Source organism: Zootoca vivipara, chromosome 7 (genome assembly GCF_965207765.1).
Source record: "Zootoca vivipara chromosome 7, rZooViv2.hap1.1, whole genome shotgun sequence".
Taxonomy (NCBI): domain Eukaryota; kingdom Metazoa; phylum Chordata; class Lepidosauria; order Squamata; family Lacertidae; genus Zootoca; species Zootoca vivipara.
Window position 1 is genome coordinate 40564779 of NC_142590.1, and position 21832 is coordinate 40586610.

General features: G+C 39.1%; 1 protein-coding gene across 2 annotated transcripts in view; it reads left to right on the forward strand.

Moving 5' to 3' along the window:
* The window catches only part of FAF1 (Fas associated factor 1), a 176685-nt gene that overhangs the window by 14291 nt on the left and 140562 nt on the right, over positions 1–21832 (forward strand). For both annotated transcript variants that reach the window (XM_035122849.3, XM_088674070.1), the window contains exons 3-4: positions 15248–15294; positions 19178–19386. In XM_035122849.3, the coding sequence (XP_034978740.1) occupies positions 15248–15294; positions 19178–19386 (256 nt within the window). The remainder of the gene's footprint in view (positions 1–15247; positions 15295–19177; positions 19387–21832) is intronic.

The following is a 21832-nucleotide window of genomic DNA, read 5'->3' on the forward strand; positions in this document are numbered from 1 at the left end:
CTTCATACTGCAAACTGGTTAACTTTATTTGTAGGAAGGACTATCTTTCTGCCTCAGGGATAGTTGTGCAACTTAAAGTTGTTGTTGTTTTACTTGTTCAGTTAATCCTGTAATAAACTATTGTCTGGATCAGTTTGACTCTGTGCTTTAGGAATTAAGAGTATTTTCTAGTGAAAAGATCTTGCCATGTTGGTAAGTAAAAGTTTCCCTTTTGTTATCTGGTTATTCAAGTCCATGGAGGTTAATGAGACAACTTGTAAAATATAGTCAACTTTATATCCTTTTCACTTGCTTTCTGTTTTTGTGGTCTTTGGCAAGTCAATGTTCCTGTGTTTGGCAAGTCAATGTTCCTGTGTTTTCAAACCACGAGGGACAGATCCTTAAGAAAAAGTAGAGAGTTTCAAGATTTTATCAAAAAGCACCAGGATACACAAAATGTCCCTCCAGGGCCTTGGTAGCCCGCTGGCTGCATGTTGGCCACTTTTCATATGATCTGCTGTACTTGTTTTCACTGTATTTATCTCTGATAGAAAAGTAAATGCTATTTCATATTAATGTGAATTTAGACTCCATCTACCCATTTGCAGAGAACATCATTTCATTGTAGAAGCTCTGCAAATGGTTATGATTATCCTGGTTTTAAGCATACATTCTCTAAAATGTACATTTCAACATTTGCTGAAATGTCTGCTTTACTGCTATATTTAACTTCTTTATCCTTTTTGCTGGCAGTGGTTCAAAGCAACCATGTATTTGCAGTAAAGTCAGTGGTTTAGCACACCTGTTAATGTGATGGCTTGCAGCTCCTCCTGTATGTTGTTTCTAAGGATCAGAAGACAGAAACGGCTCTGTGCCTTGTTTTTATAATACTTCTGTTTCATAACTTTAATAATTTTATGGACAACCTAATAATAATATTCACTCCTTTTGAAAATGGAAAAATGGAGAGGTCTCCTCTTAGAAACTAGCACATTAGAGAGGTTAGATAAATCCTGCGTATAAAGAAGCCACTGTTTAAAATGTTCTTTTTTCATTTTTTGAAAAAAAGGAAAAACGAACAAATTCATAGGGCTGAAAATCCACATAGCGAAAGGGAAGCTTTTAATTAATTTCCCCCCATTCCTAGGGACAGTTTGACCAGGTGTCTCTAAAGCACTCCATGGCATTCTCAGATCAAATTTTAACTCACCTGGATAATCTCTCCACTCAGATGCGTATGGCTATTTGATATGGGCCATTCCGTGAAAAATGAGCCTGATAAGAAAAAAATTATTTTTAAAATATACTTATTTTACTTATAGTTTCATTAACTAAACATATTAAAGTTCAATATTCCAAAGGAAAAAAGAATTTGAAATTATTTTTTTCATGAGAAATTTGAGCTTGAAGTTTCAGTATCACTTTTCTGATTGTGTAGCTTAATTTTGTTCATTTAGGTTGGCATTATTTTTTAAAGATAAACAAAAATTGTGGTTGTCATTGTTAGTATATTATTAAAGTGAAGAACTTTGTCTACACATTGGACTTGAAAAATTTTAAATAGGTAAGTTATTTCTATTTTATTTTTATTATTGAATGGGATGCTGTTTCAGTGTCCCACCCGTGACAGCAAAAGGTACAAAAGTTTATTTTGTGATAAAACTAATTTATAGGTTATGTTTGTTTTATTGTGGGAGTATGTATTAGAGTATAACACACCTATCAATAATAAAAATGCAGTTAATTAATGTAAACACCATGAAATTTTAATAATTCTTTTTCTGTCCCACCCGTGACAGTTTTCAATGTTGTAGCTTGAGTTAGTGATTTCAGCAAGTGATTTCAGCTCTCTGCAGACAGGAGACAGATTCCTCATGTAACAATTCTTTATTCTGGCAAACAAGACTGAGGGACTGAGGAGAGGGGAACTAGCTAGAAAGGGATACATTTTGGAGGGAACAATCTCAAGCAATCACAAAGCTGCCTTTTGGTGGAAACCAATAAGACTAAGGAGCCAAATGCAGCTGCTTGAATGAACCAATAGTAGCTGTTCCCTCTGGAACATAAAGGCAGTTACCATTACTTTACCCTAATGCGAATACATACAGTAATACAGATAATATAACCTTTGAATCAATACACAAAATGGGAAAGACTACATCTGCAGAACGTATGAGAAAGCTGCGTGAAAAACTAAAACAAGATAAAAACAAATGTGAAAGCTTCAAAGAAAAGGAGAGGGTCAGAGATAAGAAGAGGCGAGAAAAGATGAAGTTGGTAAAGAATTTGTCTGCAAAATCACTTATGGAATACAGACGGAAAGAAACTGAGTGCAAAAGAAAGTACAGACAAAAGATAAAAGAAAAAGAATCTAGGCCAATTGGCGACACTACTATTCCAGAGATTGGGTCATTTAAATGCCCACAATCTCTTGGAAAGGCTGTTACCAAAGTTAAAAGAGTGTTGCCATTAAGTCCACGGAAAAGAATAGCCGTGTTACGAAAGCTTGTGTATGAGAGTTCACCTCAAGTGCCAAAAACACTATTTGATAAAAGCCCTAAACAGAACACCAAAAGTTCTATTATTTCACAAGATAATATCTCAAAGGTCCATGAGTTTTATAATTCAGATGAGATTAACAGGCAGGCACCAGGAATTAAGGATGTCAAATCTATTAAAGATCCAACAAGTGGAAAAAGAATCAAAATCCAAAAGCGGCATATGAATATGACAGTCCAAGAGGCCTATGCCTTATTTAAGATTGATAACCCAACAGTTGAAATCAGCAAATCAAAATTTTATGAACTGAGGCCTAAAAATATTGACTTTGCTTCTCAAATGCCACACAATGTTTGCGTTTGCAAATACCACGCTAATTTCAATTTCCTAATTGAAGCCATAAGTAGGAAAGACATTTTTTCCCTTCCACACATTCTGATCTTTTGAGCCTTACTTGTTGTGATTTGGAAAATGAAAAGTGCATGAATGGTGAATGCAAAAAGTGTGTACTTAATTTGCACACCCTAATTGATGAAGACTTAAACATGTCGTCTGAGATTTTCTGGAAGCAATGGAAAGATGACTGTTCTAGCCGGCCTAAGGTTTTTGAAGCAAAAGGAACCATAGAAGAAGCTGTCAATGAGCTACAAAATCAATTTAGTAAATTTAAGAAGCACTTCTTTGTAAAGCAATTACAAGCTAAAGCTTTCAAAAATATGAAGGACACAGTAGCTGATGATGAGGTGATTCTTCAAGTGGATTTTGCTGAAAACTATTTGGCAACATCGCAAGATGAAATCCAAAGTGCACACTGGACCCACAACCAAATCACAGTATTTACTGGTTGCGCTTGGACTCAAGGCAAAGTACGTTCTTTTGCCGTGGTTTCGGATCACTTAACCCACGACAAATACTCAGTATATGCATGCCTAAAAGCCATAATTGAAGAACTTAAGAAAGAATTTAACAGACTGACAAAGGTCAAAATCTTTTCTGATGGGTGTGCTGGTCAGTTCAAAAATAAGTACACACTGTCCAATCTGTGTTTTATGCCTGAAGACTTTGGTGTTGATGGGGAATGGGTTTTTTTTTTTTGCTACATCCCACGGCAAGGGTGCCGTGGATGGGATTGGTGGATTAACTAAGCAAGCAGTTTGGAATGCAGTGAAACAAAGGAGAGTAGTAATCAATTCAGCCTCAGATTTTGTTAAATGTGCTGAAAAAGCAGTACCGAGAGTGAAGTTTGTCCTTTTAATGCCTACTGATATCAGTGCAAATATGGCGATGCTAGATGAGCGCTGGACTTTGGTGAGGAAGATTCCAAATGTGCAGTCCAACCATTTTTTTAAAGCTAAAGACAAAAGAAGTTTAGTTTATGGACCTTCTTTTCAAAAGTCCACCCACGTAGTCTTCACAGAACTGTTCAAGTTAAAAGTTTCTGATGTTTACAGAGATTCTGATAGTGACACAGAAAAACAAGATGGTGTAGCAAGTTGTACAAATGAAACAGATGTGCCGGTGGTTGGAGTGAAGCCGTTCGTTGATGGAGTGACTATTGGGACATATGTTTTAGTTGAATTTGAAACAACTACAAAAAGACAAAGAACCAGGCCTACTAAATATAGATATGCTGCAATATGCCAAAGTAATGTTGAAGATGATGGAGAAGTCAAGGTGATGTGTATGCGAGCAGTTAACAATTCTGGAAAGCTGTTTCAAGTTGATGAAAAAGACATATCATATGTGCAGTTTGAACATATTCTTAGTATCTTACCCCAACCTAATGTTAAACGAGTCAGAAGGAGCATTTTTTATGAATTTACTGAAAATGTAGATGTGTTTGAAAGTGGTTGATTGGCCCAGAGATGGACTAGAAGAAAATATTTTTTAAATAGATTTTAATTTTAGTAAATACAACATTATACTTTGTAGGCTATAGTAGATAGTAAGTATAGTAATAGCAAAAGGTTTTTTTGTAATTATTCCATTTTTAACAACCTTAATTGTATGTTAAATCAAGTGTATGCCAGACGCGTCCCACCCGTGACATTTCATTGTCCCACCCGTGACAGCATTTTTTCCTTAATTTTGTATCATTAAATTTCTTAACCTAAATTTCTGATTGCATAGTTGTAACCAATAAACATTGATTTAAACAGATATGCTGAGTTTATAATTGATTCACCTCCCAACTCACAGAGTTTTTCCATAAATCAAACTTATCTCAAGCTCCATGTCCTTTTTTTGTCCCACCCGTGACAATACTTTAACATTTAATAAAATTGTCAAAAATATCCATAAAAATAATAAAAAATTAGTAAAATGTTCAGTATCTTATTAAGAACATAGTTCAAATTTTGGTTGTTAATTTTTATGTATATTTACATTCTTACACATGTGTGAATACCAAAAAACATGGTCCAAGTGTCCCACCCGTGACAATGGAATGGCCCATATCTTAGAGAATTTGAAGAAGGTTGGGTTGACCTACCAGTCCATGGAGTCATGAAAGTGACTGGTATTTACAAGGGACTAGACATATCAGGCACCCTAAAGATGCTCATCTTCATCCGGCAAGAGAAATCTACACGTGGAAGCAGGCTTCTACTTCTGCAGCCAATATGGTTGCAGATGTGCATTTGTAGCATATCTTGCAGTTTTCATCCAGGTCCTACTTAATCTGTTTGAGGTCATGTTTTAATGTGAAATATTCTATTCATTATTATGTTTATATACCAATTTTCATACAAGGATTTCAGAACGAAGTACAGTGGTGCCTCGCTTAACGAATGCCCTGCTTAACGAAATTTCCGCTTAACGAAAGGATTTTTCGAGCGGAGCTTGCCTCGCTAGACGAATGCGTTTTACGAAAAATTTGTCTAGCGAATTGCGGTTTCCCATAGGAATGCATTGAAATTCAATTAATGCGTTCCTATGGGCAAAAAAAAATTCAAAAAAATTCAATGCATTCCTATGGGATTCGCTAGACGAATTTTTCGCTATAAGAAAAGACCCGTGGAACGAATTAATTTCGTCTAGCGAGGCACCACTGTACATGGTTATCCCTCTCCCCATTCTATCCTTGTAACAACGTTGTGAGATGAGTTAGGTGACTGGCCGATGGTGAGTTTTATGGTCGAGCGAGGATTTGAGCCTTGTTCTCCCAGTTCCAGCACTGTAACCACTACAACACACTGTTTCCGCTTTAAACACATACGATAAATTTGATGTATTACTAATATGCCATCCCCCCCCCCAAAAAAAATCTCTCATTAAAAATGAAGTTTTTGAGCTTCTGACATGGGTTGCTATATGTCTGGATTTTCCTGGACATTTCAGCGATTTCTGCCCAGACACTGTTTACCACGACCGAATCCCAGCTGTGTCCAGGAAATTCTGGATGTATGGCAACCCTAGCTAGTCATGTTAATGTAAACCTTGAAGAAGAACACACAGGAAATTCACATACCCAAATTCTGTATCATGGGAGTTCTGCTGTATACATGGTATCAAGACATAAAAACGGGCATCTTTTTAAAATACACAGTTCATATTGTGAAGAGGACAGTCTAGAGTCGAAGAAAGCACAAAAGAAATTTGGGCAAACTGAAAGCAGTTAGTCATATTGAAAGAGACAAGACTCATATTTCTCTCTAACCACAAGAATGTTAATATTCTGTGACATGGCTTGTGTGCATTGTGTGATGCCATGCAGATGCAGAATTTGGTATGGTTAGTGATAAATCAACAACTTGAAAAGATTTGTTTTATTAAAAATGAAAAAAAGCAAGTCGCTAGTCCTTACAGCCGTTAATATTGGTTTTCCAGAATATGGGTTGCTGGTCAAAGTTCAGAAGCCAGCAAGGGATGTTTAGGCAGGATTTTTAGAGTGAACTTTTGCCCTCTCCATTGCTATCAAATGGGAATAAATTATGGAAGTTCACAAATATATCCACTTTTATAAACTTACAGAATTTAAGAAGCAGGGCTCTTCTTATAGTCTTAATTTGTATAGTCATGGGCTTGAATCTAATGCAGTTGCTCCATTTAGTAAGGTAACTTGTAAATGGTCAGTCTCTGATTTTAACTGCTGCTGTCTTGCTGAATGCCTTTTCAGAGGCTTCCCTTGGCCTTTTTGGGGTACAGAAGAAAATATGGCAAGCCCCAGAATTCTTAAGCAGAGGAATTTACAAAAAAAACCCTTTAATAATAATAACAACAACTGGGTGTAAATGTAAAATGTTGCTGTATATTCTTGGAACGTGGCCCTTGTGTTTAAGGACAAATTAAACAGGCACACATGGTCTTTGCTTCTCCACTCTAGTCATCCAGCCGCCAGGTAACAGAGTTTCCCAAGGAAGGTTGGAAAAGAGTTCAAACAGGCTCCAGATTTTAATTGTTTTTACTTGATTCAGACTTTGCTGTTTGAAATGTGCTTATGATCTTTTCTGGAGTGTTTGTTTTGCTGTTACAAGGAAAGAAGAGGGGCAAACAATTCCCAAGATTTGGGGGAAGTCCAGGGCTTTTTTTCCATCCTGAACTCAGTTCCGGCATTTCTCAGGTGGGCAGCATTACTATTATAAGAGAACAAGGGAGGTGTTCATGGTGAGTTCTGGCACCTATTTTTCTAGAAAAATAGCACTTGACAAGTCTATAAAGAAGTCCAGTTTCAGTATATATTGTTTTGTGAAGCTTTCGAGTGCTAGAATGTAGCTCTTGCTAGGTAACACCGTAAGTTTTGATGTTCTCAAAAAGCACTTAGTAATAAGGTCCATCAAGTTTTATGTGAGGTATGTTTTATCTCATCTGTCTTTATGTGAAATGGTTTATGACTTGGCTAGCCATGCAAGTACGCTTTGGCAATTATGTAGGGTTTTGTTTTGTTTTGGGGGGCATTTGAAAGGAAGTGCAGACAACTCTCCTATGCCTTTTGCATTTTTTACTTAAACATTCAAAATCCAGTTCAGAATTGGTGCCTTACTCATTGTTGTATAAGTTTTATTGGGAAAAGATACAATAACTTTCCTGAAAACGTATGAATTTTCTTCAATCAGAAATGCCCCACACAGTAGCGTCTTAAGGTCATCGGGCGCCCTGGTGCAGATCCCTCTTTTTTAAAAAAAGGAAAACTCCGCTGCAGAGCGGAACAGGGTCCTAGTGTCCCTGCTCCGCTCGTTTACTTCTCTCCTCCGAGCGGCACGGCTGGCAGGCGTCCATGAGGAGGGAAAGGGAGGCTGCCGCGCAGCTCCCCCACTTGCTGGGGCGCCCCTCAGCGCCCTGGCGCCCCGCGCCACTAGGGCCAATGGGCGAGCCGCCCCTGGCCCCACATGGCCTACAAGGTGGCTCTGGAGAAACTTCTAAGAATGCTTTGAGCACAGTTGCTTTCCCCTCTTTGCCCCAGAAGCTGGAGTGGCGATATACAGTACTGACTCTGAACATGGAGCTTCTATTTCGTAATCGTGTCTGTCATCGTTGCATCACCGTTTTTTCTAATAGGGTTTCTGTACTGTTAATAGGTACATGAGAGAGAAATTCAGAAAATGAAACTGTTTTGTTTTCCAGCTGTGATAGAAGACACTTCATTCACTCGTTAAATCCACAGCCCCTGACCCGCAATCAGCAAAGGCAATTGTTTTGCCAGAAAAAGTTGGCAATTCCAATACCTCATTGAGAACTGGCAATATCTGTAACTCCCCTGTCCTCAAAGTGAAGCGTTTATCAGTGAATTACTATGAAATGCATTGTGTGGTTATTTCCTGCAGTCAGAATCTGGAGACATTGGAATGCTAAATCAGTAGTGTTCACAAGTGCACTATGCTAGGTGCCTAGTATTGGTTGTTGGATCTGGCTTAAAGCATCAATATGCCTTTCTAATTCTGTTGTTGTTATGTTTGAATCTCCAGCTTTATTTAATTTTTCCCAAGGTGTGCTTAGGAAAATATATTGCAAAAAAAAAATCTTAATAAATATTCAAAAAAGAGAGAGAGGAAAATATAATGCAATCAGGGTGCCGGCAGCATTTATTTTTGTCACCTAACTTCTTTCTTGCTATTAAATCACATATTCTGTTAGTATGTGGCCTACAATATACAGTATTAGGTAGGAGTTTGGTTAGGCTTGGTGTCAACGTTATGAAAGTAATGTAAGCAGCATGTGCAACCTTATCTAAATAGTAGTTGAAATTTCATTACTGCAGTAATGAGCTCTTTCGACTTCTATTATCCTTGCACAGCTGCCAGCCAGAAATGCAGAGTCATCAAGTGAGCAGCGAGGCTAATAAATGTCAATTTCTTTTTATGAAGAAGCTACTCTATTTCTTGTAATAGAGAGTTCTTTGTATTCACAGTCCACACAAAAGGCAGCACCTGAGAGTACAGAAATACTTGGCAGTCTCTAACTAATATCCCTCCCCCTTCTCGTTTAGTGTTTCTCATCACAAATTCATATTTTTGGTGTACTAAGCTTAAATCTTGATTATGAAACTTTTGATACTTTAGTATACACAAATATAAAGTCCAATTTTAATATTAAATATTGTTAAAACCTTTAATGTTCAAAACCTCAAATCAGAAACAAAATAATTATGGTGGGTTTCTTGGCTGATTTTTTAAAAAAAGAATTCATAGCCATAACTAGATTTTTGGAATGTGGTTTCCCCTCATACACAATGGTCCAGTTGGCATGTAACACTAAGCCAAACCATGGCTTAGTACAAACAACCAATTGTACAGGTCCCTGGAACAAAGATCACAGCCACAACACTCCTCCCCCAATCCAGCTGCTTTTATTGCACCCATGGTTAAGTAATGGTTTGGCTTAATGTTGTATGTGAACCTGGGTTTGTGGTTTGACTTGTACCACAGAAACCATGAGTGGTATACAAAAAAGGATCTTTAGCATAGCATGTGATCTGGATATATGAAAGCTTTGCTTAAATTCTAAATTATTATTGCTGTCTGCAAGCTCATAGCTCTCTTTTTTTCAAAGGTTTCAGCTTATAACAACAGAAACATGGTACTTTTCAATGATAAAATTATGTGGCAATTCATTAACCTTCCAGTCAATAAGTTTTACTTTTCAGAGGACACATATAGGATTTCACTGTTAGTTCTTGGGATAGGAGTGATGCAGTGTGGGTTTATTGCACATCAGACCTGTAACATTATATGGATTTTGCAACAGCACTTGGCATCTGGGTGTACGGATGAGGCTGCAATCACAGGCCTATTTACTTCAAATGAAGTCCTATTGAAATCAGTGGGGCAATTCCAAGAAATGTTCAGGCCCCCACCCAAAACACACAAGCAGAGGCTGTTATTTGTAAGAAAGAGATTTTTATTCAAGCAAGTACAGGGTCAGCAGCAGACACAGTGCTCAGGAGTCATGATTCCAAGATTAGGGCAAGAAGTTCAGAACTGGATGGAAGCAACAAAGATGTCCCAACAAGTTTTCCCACCCCTTCCTCCAAACCTTTAACCATGAGGCATGGTCTGCTCATCTGCAAGACTCTCTCAGACTGTGGTAATGTCAAGCTTGCAAGTGCACATTCTGTTGGAGTGAGTGGGTCTCTTCTCACCTGTGAAGGCAGTTCCTGGTTCTAGGTGACAAAGCTGCACCTTCCTGTTCAGACACCACCTGGCTCTCTGCTCTAGAGCATCAGAGGTCAGAGCCATCTTCCCTGCTTCCTTTTCCAAAGTAACTGACATTAAGGGTGTAAAGGGGGGATCCCCCATACTCCAACCCAGGGTCACACAATTCATCTCTCACCTCTGTTTCTTTCTCTTCTCTTTCTGGGGCTGCCAATCCAAGCCCAAGCCTGACAGTGCTTTGGGGCTCATGACAAGTAAACCCAGTGAGAATTGGGCTGTATGTCTCAAGTTTCTTCAGGAGTAAAAATTGGAGGGAGTAGCTGGTGTGACATGGCACTTACACAGGTCACAAATGGTATGTTTTCAATGATAGTAGGTTCCAGAGCTGTGTCCTCAGTGGTCATTCCATCTGGTTATGAAACATTTATGTCATTACGAAGAACTGGAACCTGAATATGTTTGCTTTCTCATTGCTTTTCCACCTTCTTTACATTAAAAGCCTGCAGACATGGCCTGTTTTCTTAATTTTTGTACAGCACCTAGAAAAAAGTAGTAGCAGTAGTAGTAGTAGTGATGATGATGGTGGTGGTACAGTGGTACCTCAGGTTACAGACGCTTCAGGTTACAGATGCTTCAGGTTACAGTCTCCGCTAACCCAGAAATAGTACCTCGGGATAAGAACTTTGCTTCAGGATGAGAAAAGAAATCGCGTGGCAGCAGCGGGAGGCCCCATTAGCTAAAGTGGTACCAGGTTAAGAACAGTTTCAGGTTAAGAACGGACCTCCAGAATGAATTAAGTTCTTAACCCGAGGTACCACTGTAATTAGATTTTGCAAAAGGATGTTGGAACATACTGGGGAGTATCCAATGGTGTGGAATCTGTTTCTATTTGTCTTTCCCTTCTCTCTACTACAGCCTCCCACATGCCCCCCAGGCCTGCTCTGGAGTGTTGGGGAAACGTCAGGGCAGATTTGGGGGTGTATGAAGGCTGCAGAGGAAGGAGAAATCTGTAACTCCAACGCTGGATAATAATACCCACTGTATTGTGATGCGTGTTTGCTCTGGAAGCATTAAATATATATATATATTTAATTTCTCAATAACATTGGCCTTTTACATAGAAGAGGATGCTGAAATATGTGGCACAGGCTGCTGCATTTCCAAACAGTGCAGCCATTGCTTTGCTTTGGTCTGAATGGAACAAATATTGTCATTTTCACTGTAAAGAAAAAAAGTGTATGTGACTTTGCATTAGCAGTTGGAAGACTTTGATGTTTTAAACCTTGAAGTCTGAGTAAAGCTAACAGTAATAGATACTCTAGCTACTATTTTGGCTGCTCTGGGCTACCGTGGATGATGATTTGCTTTTACCCATTTGTTTGGGAAGCACAAGTGGACATCATTTCCTGAGGTTAATTACAAGGTTTTTATATTTTAAAAAGTTGACTAGAAACCAGCTGCCCAGATAGTAAATTTATTTTTAGTGAAATAGCAACATTGGAACATTAGTTTGACTTGCAACTGATGAACAGGAAGGACTCTACAACATATCCTCCTCTAACATTTCACAGATGAAAATACGGTCATACCTTGGAAGTCGAACGGAACCCATTCCGGAAATCCGTTCAACTTCCAAAATATTCAAAAACCAAAGCACGGCTTCTGATCGGAAGCTGCGGAAGCCCCGTCAGACATTTGGCTTCCAAAAGAACGTTCAAAAACCGGAACACTCACTTCCGGGTTTCGATGGTTCAGGAGCCGATTTGTTCTGGAGCCAAGGCATTCGAGATCCAAGGTACGACAGTACTTGTCATGGCTCAATTTCCAGGCCAAAGACCACTGCTTGAACTGCCACACTCCAGCAATTTGGCACATTGCAGAAGGTTCTGCCCTGCTTTCTGTATGCTTTATTCATTCATTTCTGCATTAGACATATCCTCAACTGGTTTAATAGTTGATAGGATGAGGAAGCTAAATTCTGATGAATGTACTCAAGCAACTTGCATCCTCCACAGGCAAAAATAGAGATAGTGATTTATTAAGCAGAGGGAGTATGGAATAAGGAAGCATGGAAGCATATGATACAGCCTGGCTACCACTAGTTATCTGAAAGTCTTGCCCACTAAGGTTAATATTATTATTATTATTATTATTATTATTATTATTATTATTATTATTATTTATACCCCGCCCATCTGGCTGGGTTTCCCCAGCCACTCTGGGCGGCTTCCAACAGAAAAATGAAATAAAATAATCTATTAAACATTAAAAGCCTCCCTAAACAGTTTCTCCTGAACTGGAAGGTATCACTGGTAACTCTGACTAAAGAAGACAGGAGTTAGTAGCCAATATTTTAATTTCCTGTGGAGCCATTTGAAATGATTTTTATGTTCTGTGGAGAATCAATCTATGTACCTTCAGTGGCTCAGCACAAAAAAGAGTCTTGTGTTTTTACAGCTGAACTTAATCAACCTTAGTGTTATGAATCTGGGCTGCTACTGTTAGGAGTGCCCCACCTATTGCAGTAAGTATGTGATTATTTTAGTGCCATTCCATGCACTTTGCATAAACATCTCTTTAAAAAACAAACCATATTTGATGGCAGTTAAATATTAAACCCAGCCTTTTGAAGTTAATATTAAACCTAGCAAGAACTGCTTAAACTCAGAACTAAATTTATATTTTAGGAGGAGGTTGGTTGGTCAGGGAGAGTGTGTTAGATCTCTCTACTTGTACTTATAAGGTGTGAATGGAAAAATAAGAAGAAAATGACATGTATGTGTCCTATTAAGAATGTAAGATTCATTTCTAGCATGTGCAGTTCACATAAAGGAAAGTAGATAACATTTTTATTACATTTAGATTCTATATGGTGCTTTTTCCTGAGCGTTCAAGTAATTCTTACAACATTCCTACCAGGGAGTCCAGTATTATTATCCTCATGTATGACAGATCTGTGGTGGAGTATAATGGTACCTGCCAATAGAATCTTGATAGTCTGTCACAGCAGACTTATCAACACACTTGGTCAGTTTTCCCCATCTTGGTGTCCTCCAGATGTTTTAGGCTATAGTTCTCACCATTCTCTGCCTACCCACCTTCGTTTGATCCAAACAACAATACTTTGAAGTTGGTTAGGAAGAGAGTTAGTGAGTAAGCTTCATGGCTAAGGCTGCTATCCTAACCTCAGGTTCCCAGGAGTAAGGCCCATTTACGTACATAACTAGAGGTAGCACTGTATATCAGTAGGCTTTACTTCTGACCAGACCTAGTTAAGATTGCACTACAGGTGGGGATTTGTAGCTGGTTCTCCCCAATTGTAGTCTGAGCACTCTAAGTGCTCTGTTAAACTGGCTTTCTTTCTTTTTTTAAAACTTCATTTTTTATTGTTTCCATTTATCATACAAATACTCTATTAAAATCAATATACAAATAAACTGCCGTGTATCAGGTTTCAAATAGAGTTAGTAGAAGGTAAAGAAAAATTGATGACCGTTAAACTGGCTTTCAGTGTACTATCCTGACTCTACTTTTACTCTGATTGGATGGTGACTTTGGACAGAATTATCTGGGGGCCTCTTACTAAAGGACTGAACCTAGAGCAAAGCTGGAAAATTGCTTCTCGCAGTTTTCTTTCAGGATTACTTAGATGACGTATATTGCATGCTTTGAACGCTCGTAAGGACTGTTATTATTTATTATTTTGAGTTTTAGCCCTAGAGATTGGAGCGTGAGTATCCCTCGAGGAACAGAGACCACATAACATGGGAGATTTTATTTGGGCTTCGTCTTGACCTGGACTGTGTTCCTCTCTATCCATGCTAGCCACGTGCTTCTTCGCCTCTATTCAACACAAGGAGGAAAGGGCGACTGTAGGATGAGACATGTCCTGTGTATTGTATGGGTTGGATTTATCTCCCCAAAAGGGCTCATGGAATTTTGGTCCTGGAGCTTGAAGACCTAGTGTACAAAATAGTATAAAGCCATTACTTTTACAGATGCATTTTGTTGCAGAAATGTCTGTCTACCTGTCTATTTGAAGCCAAGCAGAACTAGGGCAGACCAGTAGCTGGATGAGCAACCACCTAAGAAGCCAGCTCATACTAGCTCAGGTAGAAAACAAGCAAATTGGGTTATTTTAATTCTTTGCAGTCTGTGTCTGTTCCCCACGCCCACACCTTTTAGGGTGGCTAGATGCAAAGAAAGGCACGGTGCCCACTTTTTAAGTAGTTATCTAGAATTGAGGGAACTTTTGCAGGGGCAACTTGTGCATGCGTGAAAATGGCACACCTATCAAAATATCCTCTTCTACACAACCATTGAAGGCGAGAATCCGTCTTCCTTTGCATTTGGTTGGTAGCACGAAGTGGGGAGGTGGTTTGCTGGGTGTAACCAGATCAGCCATGGTGATCCAGCAAGGAGATGCCTTCCCACCTGTACCATTCAGCACTGGGTAAGCAGGCAGTTGCTAAGAGGATAGTGCAGGTTCCAGACATCTGTGCTTGCCTAGTGCCGGCTGTGGCTCCATCATTGCCTGCTGGCTCTGAAAGATAAATGGAGGAAAATCTCCCAGCCCATTCATTGCTGTACTTTGGCCACTTGTAGTTTTGCCGAATTTCCCCCCCTCACATGCTGATGCTGTTGGTTACCTTTCTCTGCCTCTGCCCTTTTCTCTTGACCTCTCCCTTTCACTTTAAAAAGAAACTCAAGCAAAGAAAATTGTGATGTCTCTGCTGTGATCCACCTTAGGCTCAATATTCCAAACACACAAGGTGAAATTACTGAGACAGTACCATTGTGTGAATGCTGCCATATGTCTATAAGTTATAATAATTTGCTGCAAATGTTAGCAACTCTGCTCCACCATTGTTTGCTTGGTATCTACTTGTTTAGACTGAATAACAGATACATGGTGAATGCTCTGAAGAACATTGGGATGTTCTAAATAATAATGGTGATTTACTGGAACAATGTAAGGTTGCTTGTTAGTTATATTAAAATAGATATTGTAGCATAGTCTGCAGTGATACTTTTGGTGGGACACACACATCCTCCCTCTGCACTTCAAGATGCAGATTGATCAGTTAGCAAATGCTGGAACCTGTAAGTTTTATTTAAACAAGCTTTCTCATTTAATTTTGTGGATATACTAAATGCTCCATGCTTTTCTTTTTCTGCAGGCAGCTATAAATGGTGTGATACCACAGGAAAATGGGATTTTACAAAGGTAGGTGGCAAACTTTCTCACTATTAGTCCTTCTAGCTTATGGAACAAATCACTTCTTTTGTCAGTGAGCTGCTATTGGCACCAGTCGTTCCTGTATCTTGCTGTAGCTTTCAAATATTAAAATTTCTAGGTTGGAAGAGCTTAATAAATAGTGGACCAATTTTTAATTTCTCCTCCTGCTTACCAATACCTTTTATTTTTGTGTCCTGTCTTTTTATGTTGTAATCCTGTGAGCAGAGACTATCTCACTGCTAAAACTTTTAACCCACTCTGGGAAGAAATACAATAAATAAGTACCTTTTTTTTTACCATACCTTTGAATTTAGTGCTTCAATTTAAGCCACAGTCAGGTCAAATAATCTACTGAGTTAAAGATCTTTTAGCCCCAAAGATATCCTCAAGTGAAACCATTCGTTCTCACTAATTCCTGAAATCAAAATTACTTTGTGTGCATCAAAACTTCAACATCTGGAATTGAACAGATGTTGCTTATCTGTGTATATGTAGCTAACAAATATATTGAAAGAGAACAAACAGCATCCTGTTCAATCTCTTCATAAAATTATGATTATTTCACTGTACAGTAATGCATGTTAACTGCTTAAAACAGCAACAATAAAAAACATTATCCTACCTGTTGCGCTTGGAGTAATATCATAATTATATAAGTAGTCAGGTTCTAAAGCAGAATTCTCCAACTTGTTGTCCTCCAGATGTTGCTGGACTACAACTCCCATCATCCCTAGCCAGCCCGCCCCCCAATCTGCAACTTTTTATTGCTCAGTTTATGAAATCCCTTTGCTCTGATCCAGCAGGGGCAATCTGTAAACCAGGGGGAAAGCTGTATTTGAATAATCTTTTAGGTACTGTGTGTGTAAAAAGGTGCTGTACGGAGGGAAACAAATCCCCTTCTTCCAGACGTGGGGCTACTTGCATTGTGCTTCTATATCGGCACCCTGCCAAACAGATAGGTCAGTATGGTTTGGGGAGGATAGTGGGGTTAATCCCTTCTCCTTTCCTACTTAGCTCTGAAACCTCACAGCCCTGGCCATCTGTTTAGCAGAGAAGATCTTCCCATGCAGTAATGCTCCTGCAGCCCACTTCACCACACACAAAATCTCTGAATTGGGGCCAATACAGTTTTGCATGGAAATGTATACACCTAAACACAGCACATCCATTGTTCATCTTAGCTTTGAAACGGCCCATGGCTTCAGAGTTGAGAATTGCTCTTTGTTCTCCCTGATGAGCGAGAAGGAAAAGAGGCCTCTGTATAAGAGAGAATCATAGTGCTCTATTTGTTTGTTGACCCACCCACCCTGCGCGACACACATACAATTTGGGATGCAGAACGATAGGAATTACCCTACCGGACCGTTGAGATGACAAATGTTCTAAGGCTGAAGCAGTGCAGATGTGTAAGCAACCACTCAGAGCACAGTTCAAGCTGGCAACATCTGAGTTTGTTAACATTTTATGCTTTTATTTTGTACCGAAGCTTTGGGACATTTGAAACATTATATATAAGGTCAGCATGAACTTCCCTTCTTTTTAAAAAAGAAGAGACATGAGAAGGGACAAATTTTCAGCTGCTGGCTTATAAATATAAAGCTTCTTAATTTGGACATCATGGCTTGATCATAACTAACTACTTAGAATTTCCACTGAAATGTTGCCTACTAAAAACGCTCTGCCACTTCTGTGGCATCGCTCACAGTATTTTTTTATATAACTAAGAATAGAAGGAAAAGGTAATAGAACACTGTATTTTGGCAGAGCTACTAAAATAACTCCCTGCCTATCCCTGATTAGATGCTTGTCTAAATAAAAACACTTTATATTGATCTGTTCAGTAGTTGTTTTTATATATTTATACGTGCTTTCAAGGGAAGGGGGTTCCAAAGCTGGGGAGAAATGTATCTGCCCAGACTACTGTCTTCTTTTCAGCAAGAGTTGAATTAAAGACTGCTTTCAAACACATAGGGATCATAATAAGACATAGCAAATATATGGCAGGCCTAAGTCATCTAGGGCTTTCCAGAACTGATTTGTGCTTTTTTGGGTGGGGGGGGACAGGAAGCCCATACAGTCCCCAGAGCACTGGTCTAATATGCTTCTGGTGACCCTTGCAAAATGGGTTGTGTTCCATATTGGCTGCAGTCTGCTGATATTCTTTAGCATAAGATACTGTGAGTAAGCATACAGTGTTCACTCTAGATGTTTAACCTGCTAAAAGAGACCTATGCATTTTTATTAATGTGCAGTACCTAGCATCCTTCAACTGCATTTGTAATTAATCTATGAGGAGATGCAGAATATTTTCAATGTGTAGTAGTAAAACCCTGTAAGTCATGCCCAGGTGAAGCTGTAAAGTCTGGGATAGCACATCAAAAGAACCATTGTCTGTGTTTGCATGTATCAATAAGTCAGGGTTTCTGACTTATGGCTTAACATGAGTGGTAATGCTGGTGCATGGTGCCCGCATGCTGCCTTTTCATTCTTACCCTGGCATGTGTGGGATGAAAAAAAACAGGAAGCCTTGGCTTCCCATCATGTCTGAACTAGAGAGCATAGTTTTTCGCTGCCTAACAAACCATGATCTATTAAAAAAATTCCTTCCAGCAGCACCTTAGAGACCAACTAAGTTTGTCATTGGTATGAGCTTTCGTGTGCATGCACACTTCTTCAGATACCTCATTTCTATGAGCTTTTGTGTGCATGCACATGAAAGCTCATACCAATGACAACCTTAGTTGGTCTCTAAGGGGCTGCTGGAAGGAATTTTTTTATTTTGTTTCGACTATGTCAGACCACCACGGCTACCTACTTGTAACATAATCTATTAGCTATTAACAAACCATCGTTTAAGACTGGGTAGTGATTGTGGCTTACCATAACAAACTATGATATCTGGTTCAGACATAATGGGAAAGCAGGTTCATTTGCATATGTTACTCACACACAAGGGAATAGCAAAGTGGGAGTGTTGCACCCATATGCTGCTTATCCATGTCAAACCACAATAAGCCAGAAATCCTGCCTTATCTTTACATGTGTTAGTTTTTGTAGCAGGGTTTCACCCTTTATCTTTAGAGTGAGTTTGCTGAATCACTCATGGGAAGTCTTGGGCAGGAGGAATTGCTACCAATTGTAGTGAAGAAGTCTGGCAAATATAGTACAGTGGTGCCTCGCTTAACGAATGCCCTGCTTAACAAAATTTCCGCTTAACGAAAGGTTTTTTCTAGCGGAGGTTGCCTCGCTAGACGAATGTGTTTTACGAAAAATTCATCTAGCGAATCGCGGTTTCCCATAGGAATGCATTGAAATTCAATTAATGCGTTCCTATGGGCAAAATGTTTTTTTAAAAAAATTCAATGCATTCCTATGGGATTCGCTAGACAAATTTTTCGTTATAAGAAAAGACCTCTGGAACAAATTAAATTCATCTAGCGAGGCACCACTGTATTTCATAAACATTTAGCTTTAATATTTTAAAGAGGACTGCAAAGAGTAGGGCCAACCAAGTGAGTGCTGGTTGTAAAGGTGGTTTTTCATCCCTTTTATAGCTGGAATGGTACCTTAAAAAATGTATTACAAGTCTAAAGGCACCCAGAGTAGAAAAGGTAGTCCAAATCCTGACAACTTGATGAACTATTTCAGGATGCTGGAGGAATTCATTTCAAACATGCCAACTTGTGGCTAATAACTCCTAGAATCAGAATGTCTTGAATAGAAGCAACATGCATGCCACTTGAACTCTAGCTTTGGCGCCATTTCTGGTTTCAATCTCAATATATGTTCAGAGAACCCAAAAAAGTTTGCTATAACAAACTAACTGTCTGTGTTTACTTAAAATCCTACATATGTATGTTTCCCTCCCCAGTGAATATAGTGGAGAGACTTCACAAGGGCCAGCCTATGGTCCCGCTAGCCACCCTTCCTCCTCATCGTCAACACCTTCTTCATCTTCTGCGTTTCGCCATGTAGTGCCATCCAGACAGATAGTGGAAAGACAACCACGAATGCTTGACTTCAGGGTTGAGTACAGAGACCGAAATGTGGATGTAGTACTTGAAGACAGTTCAACTGTTGGTAAGAAAACTGTTGCAAAAAAGGGACTGACAAAATTAAAATGGATGTGTGCCTAAACTACAGCGCAAGTTCATTTATTTGAGTGGCTGGTGGGGAGAGAGGATGTTTGAAAGCACCACTTTTAAAGCCAGTGATGCTCTACCTGTTCGAGTAGGGGGAATGGGGGCTAGTTCTTTGAGTGAACAAATCAACATGACAAACAGAAAATAAATTTTCTTGCTGCACAACAGTGATGGGGGCCCGGAAATGTGATAATCTCCAGGGAGAGTAGCATCTAAGAGGCAAAAGAAGTTTCTAAAATTCTCCCCTTATTGGAGCAGCATCCTTGGAGCCTTTATTTATTTGCAAAATAAGGGACTCTTCTTTCTGCCTTAAAATGTATCATTGTCTCTTTGGTACTACTGCAAGGCTCAAAGATAACTAAGCAGTACCAGTCTGACTCTCAGTGAATTTACTCTCTTCTTAAGTCACTTTATATAAACTGGAAACATATGGGATTTACTAAATAATATTTCTGTGACTTGAGAATATAACTAGAGACACCCATATTTTGTATAAACCTTTTGGCCAAATAATTTTGGAGGAGGAGAATACAATTGTTTTCGTGTTTTGTTTGTTAAGAACATTGTTCAGTGATCTCTGATCACGGAGGTAGTTTACAAACATTTCCTTTTAAAAAATGTATTCAGATTAGGATAACATATTTTGATTGTTATTATTCAATGCATAAATACACCTACAATTTTCTAATTTGTGTACATGTATTCAAAGGCAAATTAGTCTCTGCCTACAGTCTAATAGATGCAATACAAAGGAAAAAGGAATGGGGTAGGAGAGGAAAGACCGCATTGAGCAGTTTCTCCATTGGCCAAGGCCAGGTTTGTCTTCTTGGCCTCCTCTTCCTGGGATGCAGGGGGTGGAGCCTACCAGTGGCCCTTGGTCCCTTGACCTGTAGCAGAGGCCAGAGCATGATTTCCTTTTGGTGCTTAGTGTATTTCAAAACCATCTGTGTATTGCTTATAGAATTTGCCCCACATCAGCTAAGGTGAAGCATCTTAAAACTTTAATTGTAATATATGATCGAAGAGTGACATCTAGTGGCATGTTCTAATTATTGGCTGAGCATGTACTTGTTTGGTCAATCTCTATTTCCCCCTCCCAGTCCCACCCCCCTTATTATGCTCAATTCTCCACCTCATTTAGTTGTTTGAACTTTTTTTTTGTGGGGGACATGATTTCATAATTTCTACTGGCTCACTATCCTTCACCTTCTTTTTGCAAATGAGAGAACAATATTCAATATGCACAAATCTCATTAGGATGGTGCCTAGAGCAGCAACATTTAGTCAGTCCTAATGCTTTGATAAGATTAAAAAGGTGCCCCTGATTAATGAGGCAGCAGGTTTTTGAATTTTTGTAAGGGTCTTCAATACAAGGCTTTAATCTAAGAAAGAGGGGAGGTGGCAAGATCTGCCTTAAGAGGCATTCATGCTTGTGTGTGAAAAGGAAAAGCCTCTTCACATAGGGTGGTTGCTGCAACACATCTTAAAACAAAGGGTTAGATCCAGAGAAGCACTCACAGGAAGGGTGGGTGGAAGGTGACTTTACATCCCTCTTCTCTCCACTGAGCCCCCTGAAAAGGCTTTTCTAAAGGTTGGGGTTCCTACTCAGTGGGTTAGGGTGGTCTAGCCTAGCCTGTGATGGAGAGGGAATGGGGAATCACTGAAAATCGCATGAATTCACCTTCTCTTTAGCCCCTATACCACAGTTCTCCCCCTGAGTGGAATCTTCTGATCTTCAGGAGAGGCTTTTTAAGGGTTGCTAAGAACCCAAATATTATGTTACATTCCTAGATTGATTTGGTGGGGAGGATGACTTGGTGATTTCATCCTGTGTGTGCTGACTTTTATTCATGTGCATCTTATTTTAAATATTACAGTTATTGTGGGGGTTGCTCAGGAGTGCCATAAGTGGAGCAGGTATGCTCAGTGGGCAGATTAGACAAGGCATAATCTTGTCTCCCTCCCTCCACCAGTTGTAGAAAGGGAGAAAGCAAAGGTGGATACTATCCAAACCAGGCCACTGCTTTGTTTTGGTATATTGCCCAACTAGTAATTAAGATAGTATATTAATCCAATGTATAATTAGAATATTTTTCCAGATGGTGGTATTTGGTTCAGTAGCTGAACTTCACAGGAGGATGTGGGTAGTGTTACTGAATCACAAACATACAAATTTACCTTTTGCTTTATCTGGATAATTTTTTATATTTATTTCCCTTCCTCTTGCAGTGTAAAGTCACCATGGTTACATTCTTTTTTCTTTTTAAAAAAAGCAAAATAACAATACCTGTAACCTGGAGTGGGGGGAGAGAACCTTGATTGAAGATGCTTCTGGTACGGAGAACACATGGAATAGACAATACAAAACCAGGGAAACCTTTCCT